This window comes from Engraulis encrasicolus, chromosome 23 (genome assembly GCF_034702125.1).
Source record: "Engraulis encrasicolus isolate BLACKSEA-1 chromosome 23, IST_EnEncr_1.0, whole genome shotgun sequence".
Lineage (NCBI taxonomy): Eukaryota > Metazoa > Chordata > Actinopteri > Clupeiformes > Engraulidae > Engraulis > Engraulis encrasicolus.
In genome coordinates this window covers 8,888,767-8,902,057 of record NC_085879.1, presented here as the reverse complement: position 1 = coordinate 8,902,057, position 13,291 = coordinate 8,888,767, and the positions used below count along the sequence as shown (strand labels likewise).

Sequence of the window (13,291 nt, the reverse complement as noted above, 5' to 3'; positions counted from 1 at the left end):
TGTCCTAAATCTTGCATCACTTTATACCTGAGACAGAAGCGTCTTTCATTAACCAGGTTCTTCCGTTCGTTTGTTAGAGGCTCAAACCTTTATTTCAGTTTCCCTACACTGCTGTGTTTCTACTTGCTCTCTTTCTCCTTTTCTCTGCGTTCTATTCTGTGTTACTTGGCTGTATTGGAGGCGTTTCTGTGCAGCTGGCATGGAGCTGGTGTTGCTCCTGAAAATAGGATGGTGGATGGTTCTGATTTCCTGACTTCTATCAGCTTCATCTCTGTGTGTGTGTGTGTACGTGGTCACATGCATTTGAAGAAGAGAGGCTTCCTGTGCACATGGGTATGGAGGGACAATGGGAAGTGAGGGAGGAAAAGCTGCATGCATGTCTGAGTGAGAGAGTTTACAGCAGATCTACATCCAGAACCAAACACCAGAGACCAACACAGAAACACATGTGGAGACCCATACATTACCCACACGGAGACCCACATATTACACATGATCATGAATGAAGAAGAAGAAGAAGAAGAAGAAGAAGAAGAAGAAGAAGAAGAAGAAGAAGAAGAAGAAGAAGAAGAAGAAGAAGAAGAAGGAGGAGGAGGAGGAGGAGGAGGAGGAGGAGGAATTGAGCTAGAGTAGGAAAAGACTATGTGAAATGAAGTAAGGCAAGCGTGATGAATGAAAATGGAGGCAAAAGGAATAAAGCAGGGGAGAAGCACAAGAGCCTCTATCAAGAGATGGTGTGGAGAGAGAGAGAGATGGTTTCCTGCTGGAATAGGAGAAATTGGCATGCTGGTATACAGAGATTGTTGATGAATGTCTATCTACAGTATTTCATAGAAAGTGTGTCAGTGAAGTGTGACTACAAATAACATGCACATTACGGGTGAATGTGGTGACATGCATGACAGACAATACAAAAGGCATGGAACATGTGTCTGAGAAACTGGAAAGTTGGGTGAACGTACAGTATAACCCACCATCTCTGTGTGACTCCAAGCTTGCTCGTAATTATGACTGATAACTGTTGCATAATCCCCGCATCTTGTGCCACGCTTTGGCAGCATACCAAGATCGCTCAGCACTTTGGCTTGGCGGCTTCTCTGGACAAGCATATTGTTTCCATCGACTGGCATCGCTGCTTACCCACCCAGTCAACATGGTGGTGATGTGCAGGGCCAGATTAAGATGGCCGGGGGGCCCTCGGCTAGAGGTTGATGTGGGCTCCCCAGCTAGCAACAGCACATTTTTTGATAAATTTACATAGACTGTGTCATCATAATAACACCAGCCATATCTAGCCCGTGCATTAATCCGGCCTTGGTCATGTGACTTTGGGCTGCAGTCAACCTGATGGGAAATTGGCTTGGGTCCCCAGGTACAATATATGGCATGTATGCTTTATGCATTGCAGACACGGACAGAATTTTGTTCGCACTTTCTATCCCAACTCTAGTTCTAACATGTATCCACTGATAAATTGTGTATTGTTTACTGATTTTTAAAACGCAGAGTCTCTGCATAACCTTATTGTCACCAAAGGGTACATTCTTAATGTATTACTGTACCTCAGACTCCTTGGATTATATCATTGTTATGATGTAGTTGAGTGTTTTCAACAAAGAGTGAATAGGCCCGTCGACAAGCACATCTGCAGTAAGACGGTACCAAGTTCTGCCTTCTTCCAATGGAAATAAATTGAAGTGTAAAACCTATTTTAGAAGCTGCTGACGGAAAACTCCCATTTTTTTCAAGTTCACACTTCATATCAACAAATAAAACGCAGTGTTCGTTATCAGCACTCATCAGATTTTATTATTTTTTTTATGGTCAATGCCTTACAAGACTCTTTACATTAGAGACATTTTATTAGACTGTGTGTAATGGCAGATTTACAATAGATGGTTTTGTGTCAAAGTGATTTAGGATTTCTCACAAAGCTCTGAAAGAAAATCAGACAGAAATCATTATTGAAGCTTTACATCTTGTAGTATACATTTAATCCTTCTTCATTAAGCACTCAGTAACATTCAGTAAAAGACATACTGTATCATGTATGTTTTATTCTCCTTGATTCCCAGTTATAGCTGTACAACTCACTCACCTGCAACTCCATCATAAGTGAAATGGGCATCTCTGGTGAAGCCCCAGCACTCAGCATATTGCAGATAGGTCTCCACATGTGCGGCTGAGGCCTTCCCTGTCCGACCTTTTGGAAAACACAATTCACAATTGTGAACCCAATGATGTTTCTGCCCTGTTCCTTGTGTTGTAAAGGAATGATTATTTGGGCTTTTATACATTTTTAATAAAGACTGGCGAGCGTGAGAGGATGAAAGGAATTGAGTAGGGGAGAGAGATGGAGAAGGATCAGGGAATGCCAAGTCCGGTTTGTCTTGAAACCAGTTCCCTGATGATTGGTTTGACCCCTCAGCCTACTGAGCCAAAGTGGCACCTCTTTACTGTTAATCTTCAAATATTGTGGAGAAAAAAAAACATTTTACATATTCTCATTACGATTTTCCCATCCCCACCAAGATGTTACCTGGCGGTCAGATAAATGTGATTCTGCCTTGCTCCACACACATTGACTTTGACCAGAGGGGCAAAACTATTTTAGTTCAAGGGCCACATTGGCAATAAGATATTGACCAAATGGCCAGATGTGCCAGACATATGTTTCTTAATAAGATCAATGTTTCAAGAAGGGGGCCGCACCTTGCATAGTAGTGTTTTGTGCAATAAAAAACACTACTATGCAAGGTGCGGCCTCCTTCTTGAAACATTGAATTTAAAATTTGGGCCAGCACCCTCAGAGGTTTAAATAATTAAGAGTGACGCCTGCTCCAAGAAGAAAATTGACATTCTTATTAAGATCACACTGCATTTGTCATTTAACTACATATAGTTCAAAATGAAACAACTGTTGCTTGTTACGGCTGCACATGTGGGCTGTTTCTGTGTTCGTCCCTCTCCTGCCTCTACTTTTGTTAATTGGCGGAACCGATCATGTCCAGGATAAAAGCAGCAGGATCAGGATTGTCATGAGATGCTTCACTTGTTGCACCTTCTGGCTGCTGATTCTCCAGCCTGGGTATTTGGTTATGCGCATCAGGACTTTGTGTTCATTTATGTTTGGTTAATGTCCTGTCTTGGCGTAACTGTAGGCTAAATAAAATCCCACAGTATTGGGCTGTTTGCAAGTTTTGCAAAAGGTGTTTGTCATCTTTCAAGGTTAAATTTGTTTTATTGTCCGCCCCATGAGGGCCATTTTGATTTTGGTTTGTACTGCCATCACCTCAGTGTACACTTCAAAAGACTAAAAATTCTAAACTTTGAAGGATAATCTTACTCTTTCTCAAAGGTTTAGTGGTTGTAAGTGACTGAGCAAACCATAAAAAACATATGAAGCCTTGAGTAAGATATTAAACATGTATCTTAAAACACTTACTTATCAGGCAGACTGAATTGATATGCTGCCCTGCCATCTGGGTCTCGACGCGCATCACTAGTGTATCATCTCCCGTGGTGAGGAAAGAAAACTTGATGTTGACTTCATGCCCGTAATTCTCCACTGAAAAAGACCCACAGAGTTTGAGAATTGAGTCCCTGATCGGGATATCACTTTGGTTCAGACTTTTATCTAGCATCTCACTGTTATAATATATATTTTGGAATGAAATTTGAGCCGTCAACCCTTCTTGTAAGACCACATTTGTAGCTAGTAGGCCTCAGGTTTGGAAGTCGCTTTGTCAGAGGCAGTGAAAAGATTAATACAAAATACGCTAGATATAACCAGGGACCATCATGCTAATTTCATAAAGAAAGATATAGAACTGCTTAATTCAGCCCTAGTTTCAAGTGGGAGGGCTAACCTGTGTTTGTGTTTAAGTTTGTAAATTTGGATCCAATTTTAGACAATCGCTGATGCGCCCCACTCACCCATTTTCCATTAAACTACTCTCATTCTGAGCCCCCTCTAGTCTCCTAAAGGTGAGTGGCAGTCATATCTTAGTTGATTAGATTCTTATGTCATATCAATTATGGAAGACACTCCTTTCAAACCATCTCTTGATGGTTGACTACAAGCTTACAGATAGCTGAGTCCAGGCTATCCCAAATTGCAAATGCTCCGAGACTGGAAACCTACTGGCTGATTGTACAAAGCTGCTTCCATCGATGTTGTGGAGGTTTGCATCGCTGTTGATGACCTCACACGCGCCATTCCTGTAAACCATACAGCATTAACAGTCCATTGCATTACATTTAACACTTTTATCACTTTAACCACTTATCTCTGGTGGTACATGGAACCATGCACATTTTTCACAGTTCCACAATAGATTAGAGATTAGCCTCCACCAGGGTCCCAATGGGGTCTCTTCAATAAGATACAAAAGTGGTCTTGTTTCCTCTCTCCAGAACATGAACACTGGAAGGCCAATCATCATCACACACCCCATCCTGTCTAGCATACACTCTCATTAGGCTGCTTTCTTGTGATTGCTGCACCAAACCCACTAACTTTCTCCAACCACCATCACTCTTCTGAATGGATGATCATTTGAATCTGCCCCAGTTTTACCATTCCTCCATTTACCAAATGTAGACATCATATGTATCTTGCACATTACATTGACATATAATGACTTTTTATTAATGTACTGTACGTACTCAATAAGTATGAATTACATCTTGTATTATTTTTTTGTGTACTTTATCACTTACATCATACTTCCTTGGCTGAGAGTGAAGGTGTCTTTTTGGTCAGTAGGTGTGAATGACATCCAGTAACTGGTGTGATTCTTTATGATGTCAATCATTATTTTATTGTCTGAAAATTCCATCAGGAGGATCCACTTTCCCATGTACTGTCAGTGCAACAGAAAATATTCTTGTTCAAAAACATATACAATATACTAATTCTCTCTCTCTCTCTCTCTCTCTCTCTCTCTCTCTCTCTCTCTCTCTCTCTCTCTCTCTCTCTCTCTCTCTCTCTCTCTCTCTCTCTCATGTGACCCACCGGTGTGACATCTGTGACTTCTTGTGTCTTCTTAAGGGGCTCACATTTTGCTTTGTGCTGGTCGTGGTCACAAAGTTCTTCACATGGAAATCAGAAAGCAAAGCAGTTATACACTCATTATTTTCAAGTGAACCATACTAGAAAGCAAATAAAATAATGTTTGTGAGTCATAACCTGCATAAATACTTTCTTACTGTTGTTTTAGTAATGCTCAATCTTATAACAGCTAAGCCACTGTTTATACTAGGGGTGGGCATAGATTTTTTTTTAAAAAAAATCTAGATTAATCTCACTGTAATTATGAACTGAATCTAGATTCATCTATATCAAGATGTCTCATTCAGAATAGGCACGCTAGCTAAATAAAAAAAACCTTGGGGTTTCTTGCGACAGATGGCACATTAGACCAGAGCTCATCTCTTTTTTCCAAATTGTATCTCATCTTCAAAAAATGGTCATGTTGCTATTTGGTGATGAAAAAAATCACTGCAATATTTGTTAAGTATATCGAATATGTCAGGAAGCATTTACAGATATAAGACACTGAATTTTCAAAATGAACAGCGCTATAAGTTGTTGTAGAGGCAAATACAGATAAATCTATCAAATATTTAGGCTATTTAAACAAAATGACTTAAACAACTCAGCATTTCTAATGGGCAGAGAGAGAGAGAGAGAGAGAGAGAGAGAGAGAGAGAGAGAGAGAGAGAGAGAGAGAGAGAGAGAGAATCTGCCACTGACTGTTAAAAAGTGTGGCGGCTCCTTTAAGAGAGGGAGGAGCTCTGCGCGCAGCAGGCACAGTAGCCCACAGCAGAGCCAGGCTACTGGATACCATGACTGGATATCTAGAACCTACACTGGCCCACAGCAATTTGGCCTAAACCTGACAGTTTGAGTTGTTCTCAGCAGCCTGATCTCCAAAAATTCCATGCTCCTTGACACGGATGTTAAGGACACGAAATCTGTGTCCAGGAGCACGGATTTTGACAAAATTCCGTGCTCCTGGACACAGAATTGTTTTCCGTGATGGAGACACGAAAGTGCTTTCTATATTCCCACAGCACTGTGTTAACTCTATCATTAGAAAATACATACCCAATGCTAATCCTAAACAAAATAATGCTATAGCAATTTAAGTTGTACCCTGACCAAAACAATCCCTAACCCTAACCTGTCAGTAAGAAATGTTTTTTTGAGAAACAATATTTGAAATTAGAAAATTCCTGAGACTGTGGAAACATAGAGCTGTGGGAGTAGAGAGAGCACTTCTGTGTGTCCATCACAGAAAATAATTCCGTGTCCACACTGTAAAACCTTATAAGTTGAGTTTACTTACAAAAACCCAGAAAAGTGGTTGCCCTAGAAAAACTAAGTAATTATGAATGATTAAACTTACAATCTTTTGTGACCTCAACTGTTGTATATACTCATTATATGTAAAAGTTTAAGTTAAATGTACTTAAGTCCAAATTGATTAAACCTACCATCTTCCACAGTAGTAACTGTTATCTATAGTTATTGTATGCAAAATTCCCAGTTTAATGTACTAAATTCCCAGTCGATTAAACTTACCATCATTCGTAAGATTAACTGTAATGAATTATTTTATTTAAAATTTGCAGTTAAATGTATTAAATTTTAAGTTGATCAAACTGAAAGTCTTCTGTAATATCAAATGATTCGTATAGTTATTTCACATAAAATATGAAGTTACATTCACAAAATTGTAACCAATTAGCTAGGTAAGTACACAGTAAAAAATATTCCCGTGATGTCACAGGGAATTACTGGCTACTAATTGCATTCATTTCACAGTAGTTTACTGTGGCCATCCTCACAGTTTACTGTGATCTTCTCACAGTAGTTTACTGTGGCCACACCACAGTTAGTTACTGTCACCCTACCCACACTACCATGATCCCGCCCCTCCATTCATCACCACAAAAGAGGTAGCTACCATGTTATTGTGGCACCTCCCATTCCTCACCATGACTGAGACAACTGTGGCATGGAACCAGTCCATCACACTGCTCTCTTGTATTAATAGACCAAACTATCCATAACCACTGAGAGATTCAAGTTTCTGCAGTATGTGCAATATTATTACCATTTAATTATTGTAATCTCCTGGATGATAGTACATTAACCAGTGTGCATAGAATACTCTAGTTGAGCATAATTAGACAATCCTGAAATGTCAAGTAAGCAACACACCAAAAAGGATACCTGCTACCACAATACTCACTACCAACTAAATACCTAGCCAGCCAACAAACCAGTCCACCAGCCAACCAAAAGAGTCAGTTGTCAGCTAGCCAGCCAAAGAGCCGGCTAACCAACTAACACTCAGTTAGTCAGCCAACTAACCAACAAACAAGTCAGTTGTATGGCTAGCCAGCTAACAAACCAGCCATACAGTCAACCAAAAGAGTCAGTTAGCCAGCCAACCAGCTGGCCAACAAACAGTCAGTTGGTCGGTCAGTTAGCTCACTAACCAACAAGCCGGACAGAGAGCCAGCGAACCAGTCATTTAGGCAAGCAACTCAAGCATTGTGACAGTCTGAGTTTTTATAGAGGTGAAAGTTAACCATGTGACCAGAGTAATCAGGCATGTGGCAGCTGCAGGTAGTAATTCAATGAACTTGTAACAGTCCTATGTACTCAAGTGAGGGCAGGTACTAATTGACAGGTTGATTGGGCACTACCATTGTTCCTGGTTGATGGTAGGCAATGTCAATTATGTCATGCAGCATTTGACTTTCAATTGTGCAATGGCACTTCACAAGATAGCCTAATTTTACTAGGTGGCAATATTCTGATTTAAAATTGGATGCTGCAGCGTGGCCATATTGTCAGTTGAAATTTGAAACGATCTGTTAACATGAAACACACTGCAGGAATACATTCAACTGCCCACATCTGGGTAGAGGCCAGTTGGTGCAGCCTGAAGAAAAAGAGGCGGGGTCATAACCAAAACTTATGAATTTAATCCATTCAACTAAAACATATTCATCTGAACAACTATTTCCTCAAATAAGTTGTCAATACTCAGTATTCTTCAGAAATGCCATCAAACTTCTATTTTTTAGTGCATTTTAATTAGTCTTGGTAAGTACATTTGATGTCTGGGTTTACAGTGCAGGAGCACTGAATTTTGGCAAAATCTGTGCTCCTGGACACGGATTTTGTGTCCTTAACATCCATGTCCAGGAGCACGACATTTTTGGAGATCATGTTGTTCTCAGAGTTACAAAGCTAGAGGAGATATAACTCGAAATGAATTCAGTTTGCAAAAAAAAAATCAAGCGTGACAACCGCAAGGTTTATTATCTCATTGAGCCGCAAATGCGTGATCGCAACACAATTAGGCCTACACAGACATTCAGCGAGAGTAGATATTGACAGTTTCAATTTGACAATCTTCAAAATGCATATCACAAGGAATGTTTTGCAATTATGGCACAGGCAAGATTTCTGGAAGTTTTGTAGCCTATGTGTCCCTTGCAATGCCTGAGGGGCTATGTCGGGCTGGTACAACAAAGATTACTGTTTTCAGCATGCAAACACTGTTCATATTTAGTAGGTCTGCTGAACCAACAGGTGGAGGAGAAGCGACTGGAGCGCAGTCTGAAAGTGTCTGTCATCAAACGCTATGGTGACCTGCATACCCAAACTCCAAACCCATATTTTGAGAATAGATAAACGTGCGATATTTTCTTTATCGCGAGATAAAAGTCTCATATTATTGCAGTACGTTAACGCCGATAACGGCCCACCACTAGTTTAATACATACCCGGGTTGATCATCAAGCATTTTTTATGCTACCTTTACCAAAATATCTTTGTTCATCCCATCGCCAAATCTGCTTAAATATGCTACAGAGAGCTGTCATAGATAAGTTAAGCCTGAGCACGGTATGGAGAATGAGAGGGAGTTTCAGGAAGATTCGTTTTACAGAGGAAAAACGTCCGTTTCTATGTTAACTAAAGTCGAAAATGAAGGGAAAGGTATTCCAGTTTGGAAATGCCCGGGTATGTATAAATGGCCCCTAGGTGCAGGACTGGAGTAGTGTTGTCATTGCTTACCTGTAACACCATCATAGGTGAAGTGTGGAGGTCCAGAGAAGCCCATGCACTCTGCTTGTTTCTGGAATGCTTGCAGCATTGTGTCTGAAATCGTAGCTGAGCGCCCTGTTGCAGACATAAGGGATCAAATTATATACCGTGTAAGTGTATCGGCCTATATTTCAAAATGTCAACATTTAAGACAACATGGTGAACTGCACATCACACATTGAAGGCTAACATTTCTTTAGGATGTAATTAATGGACTATTACAATTGGTCTTCCATCCAGCTTCTTATTTAATACAAGATGGGAAAAGCACATATAGGGGACACATTTCGAATGAATCTTTTAGGGAGTGACAAATATATATTTTTTAAAAGTTGACTTGATTCCAGCTATTTTTTACGGAAGCCCAGAGGTGACACAGAGGGAAAAAAACATAAATTGTATGTACTGGAGACAAAGATTAATGAGATCTCAAGTTTGTTTTGTGAGTTTGTTTTGCAAGTTTGTTTTGCAAGTTTGTTTTGTGGATTTCTAGAATTATTTCTGAACATAGGGGCCCGTGAGAAGGCAGGGTCCACCAGATGGCCAGTCCAGCCCTGGCTCCATGCAGTGAGCTCAGCCTCCTCGTGGGCCCCTATGTTCAGAAACCCCTATGTTGTTTTTTTTTAAAGAAATTCGAGATCTCGCAAAACAAACTTGAGTGTTTGTCCCCAGTACATACATTTTATCTTTTTTTTCTCCTCCATGTGACCTCTGTTCTTCCGTAATTTTGGGCGTCTAATAGAAAAATTGTACCCATATTTGGAACTAGATGTGAGCAGTTGGATTTATGCTTGGTTTAACTAAAATAGCAGTTGCGGTTCAAAACTGGGGTGTGTTTCTCAAAATCATAGCTGCTAGTCAGTTAGCAACTTCGGTAGTTGCTAATACTAAATTGCATTGCAAACAACAAATTAGCCAACATAGTTAGCAACTACAGCTTTGAGAAATGCACCACTGGCTTGAGTTTGGATCTACAGAAGTCAATAGGTGGCATAACAGATGCTTTGTCCATTCATTATAAAGTCTATGAAAATGACTAATAGCCTTGTAATGTGTCCGGTCTCTGAAACAAAATGTCTAGACATTTTATTACATGAAACTTTGTTGACGATTTCATCCAAAGCGACATAGAGGTTTTTTCAGGGTATTGGTTACAGTCCATGAAGCAGTATAGGGTTAGGTGCCTACTTCCCTACACTAACCCTAGGTTGCCCACTTCAACCATGGGTGAGGTAGGGAGCTGCCCAGTACAGTAAGTCTGGTTTTAATATCTTACATTGTGATATGATATGGTCAACCAGATGGGGCAATTAGATTGTGTGTGCTGGTCTTAATAGAGCAACTCTTGCCTGCTAAAAAAGTAGATGACAGGGGAATCTTACCTAAAAGGTACAGTGCTGTTATATTCAGTCCTCCCATGTCATACTTAAATTTTGACACAACATAGTCAGGTTCGGAGCTGAGCAGATTTTCAAACACAGTAATCAACAGCTCACCATCAAATATTTCTGTTAAAATCCAAATATCAAAGCATCAGGGGATTATTGAGAACAGAATCAGAAGATATTGTTGTATCTTTAATATTGTCATGGTACAGCCACCCACACAAACACATACGTATGCACGCACACGTGCACGCGCGCGCACACACACACACACACACACACACACTGCTTGTGAACAATGGTCCATAGCCAGTCACTGTATTTTCCAACATATTACTTACCTGTAAAGTGTAGACCATTGTCTTTGATTGTAGAATTCACTGTGGCAAATTCACATCTCCCTTTACTGTCAGGGGGGATAACGAAATACCAGTTTCATCAGTGTCATACGTTCTCATTGTTTTATGATTCAATATTTTGGATCATTTTTGGAAAACACTTACAACATACATCCCAGATGCATAAGGAACGTGTCTGGCTGTTCTTTGGGAGTCAGAGTCACAAAGGAACTGTTCATGGTTTTCAGCATGCTGGCAAACAACTCATGGTCGGCAAAGCCAGCCAGAAACGACCACTTCCCCATGACCAGTTGAAGATGAGAATGTACAACACACTGTTGCTTCCTGTCTGTCTACCAGCCTGTGTATGGCTATTGGTATCACAGCAAAAGAATATTCTCTCACTCTCTCCTACTTCTGTTACATAGCAATAAGGCAGAGTTCAGGTGACTTTTTCAGTCTCTCTCTCTCTCTGTCTGTATGTGTATAGCCTATGTGAATATCTTTGCAGCACTCACCGGTGGCTCCTTCATATCCAGAGGCTTGATCAACGATTCACAATCAGGATCTGCTCCAGTGAGGGCTAAAAGAGCCAAGATGGCAGTGGCTGTCGTGAGGGCGCGCATGTTGACCGTCTCTCTAGAATGGACAAAGCTCTGCAGCACACAGCCACCGGCTCCTCTGCTTTTTGAAGACCTGGGCCTGAGCCCTGTGTTGCGTAAGATGGGTGGTTTTATCCCTCTATACTGTACATATATTGATTTGAGAGCTGTATAAAGTCCAGAGTTTATTCCCTCCTGTTGCAGTTTTTCTGCCGGTTTACTTAAACTGGTCATGTGCATCCTTCAAATGGCACCAGGAATTACATGGAGGAGAGTATGAATGAATGATGTAATTATAGTTAGGCCTACTGTACACTAGTGGTGTGGATTGGCACTGTCCTCACGATCTGATTCGATCACGATTCGGGAGGTAGCGATTCAATTTGATTTGATTCGATTCTATGCGATCAGATCCGATTCAATTCTACAATGCACTGCAATGCATTACATTTCTATTGAAAGCAAAGCAAATGCTTAATCAGTCATGATGAGGCAATACAAGTAGTCAGATACTGAGCAACAATTTATTGGCTGTTTTCTGTATCAGTCTGTATCAGTCTTGCAATGTTTTGAAGTGCTTTTATTTAATTTAACATTCATTTGCTCCCGAAATATCCATGGAAGTAATTGAAACTTAAAAAAAATTGCCGGATCGATTCTGGAACTCGCCGCATCGATTCTGGATCGTCCATGCCCCGCACTGGATTGCATCGCCGAATCGATCATTGTTGACACCACTACTGTACACTGTACAGTGTGTGTGTGTGTGTGTCCCAAATATTGCATCACTCTATACATGTTTCTCATAACTCAATTTATTGTTTTCAGTGGTTTATTGTTTTCAGATGGTTTCCTGCTGGAGTTTGAGACACTGGCATGAGAGAGATTGTTCATGAGTATCTATAGACCTATTTCATAGAGAGTGTGAGTATGAGTAGAGAGTGTGAGTATGACATGCATGTTATGGGTCAATGTCATGAGGCATGGAACATGTGTCTAAGAAAAGAAAGTTTGGTGAACGTATTACCCACCATCTGTATGACTCCAAGCTTGCTCGCCATCATAACTGATGACTGTTGCATGATCCCCGCATCTTGTGCCACGCTTTGGCAGCATACCAAGATCGCTCAGCACTCTAGCTTCAGAGAATCGTATATGGGAGTGAGATAAAGCAGGCGGGTTCTTTTCCGGTATCCACTTTACGTCGGGTGTACGCCCCTTTAGGAGACCTTCGATTAGGAGACCTTCGGAGTCTTGAGGTAGAGAATAAATGGAGTCCCCTAAGCGCTGTAGATGGCGGTAGCGCACGTCTTGTACAAACACCACGAAAAGAGAAGAAGGAGGGACAACGCCCCCTTAGGAGACCACATTTTGAGCACACGCTTTTGCATTGAGTGGGTGTGTTTCGATTCCTCTTATTATATATCCAACCTCTTTGCTAGCTTGGCTGCTTCTCTGGACAAGCATATTGTTTCCTTCGACTGGCATGGCAGCTTACCCACCCAGTCAACATTGTGGTGATTTAACTTTGGGCTGCAGTAATCCTGGTGGGATGTTTGGATCCCCAGGTACAGTATATGACGCGTGCTTTATGAAGTGCATATGCAGACACCTTTTTATTAGCAATTTCTATCCCAACTCTAGTTCTGACATGTATCCACTGGTAAATTGTTTACTGTTATTGATAACCTTATTGTCACCAAAGGACAACGGCCAATTACTAATTGATTAACTAAGACTGCTTTCCTTCTCATAGCAACATTGTTATGGCGGCAACATGGAATTCAATGGAATAGAAACGGACCTTTGAGACACAGACCTTTGCTAAAATTA

At 40.8% G+C, this 13,291-nt stretch overlaps 1 protein-coding gene across 4 annotated transcripts; it reads right to left on the bottom strand.

The window, feature by feature from the left end:
• Positions 1–1,768: 1,768 nt before the first annotated feature.
• LOC134440542 (saxitoxin and tetrodotoxin-binding protein 1-like) lies at positions 1,769–11,536 on the bottom strand. Of its 4 annotated transcripts, none has more exons than XM_063190652.1 (10): positions 11,022–11,227; positions 10,860–10,924; positions 10,516–10,641; positions 9,104–9,208; positions 5,018–5,094; positions 4,723–4,865; positions 4,145–4,221; positions 3,446–3,568; positions 2,099–2,203; positions 1,769–1,936 (listed from the first exon to the last, which is right to left on the bottom strand). In XM_063190652.1, the coding sequence occupies exons 1-10, from the start codon at positions 11,159–11,161 to the stop codon at positions 1,917–1,919; spliced, it is 981 nt and encodes a 326-aa protein (XP_063046722.1). In that variant the 5' UTR covers positions 11,162–11,227; the 3' UTR covers positions 1,769–1,916. The 4 variants fall into 4 exon arrangements, with proteins under 4 accessions (XP_063046722.1, XP_063046723.1, XP_063046724.1 ...); XM_063190654.1 differs by lacking the exon at positions 11,022–11,227 and adding an exon at positions 11,375–11,536 and having other exon boundaries at positions 1,773–1,936; XM_063190653.1 differs by lacking the exon at positions 10,516–10,641 and having other exon boundaries at positions 1,771–1,936.
• Positions 11,537–13,291: the final 1,755 nt, after the last annotated feature.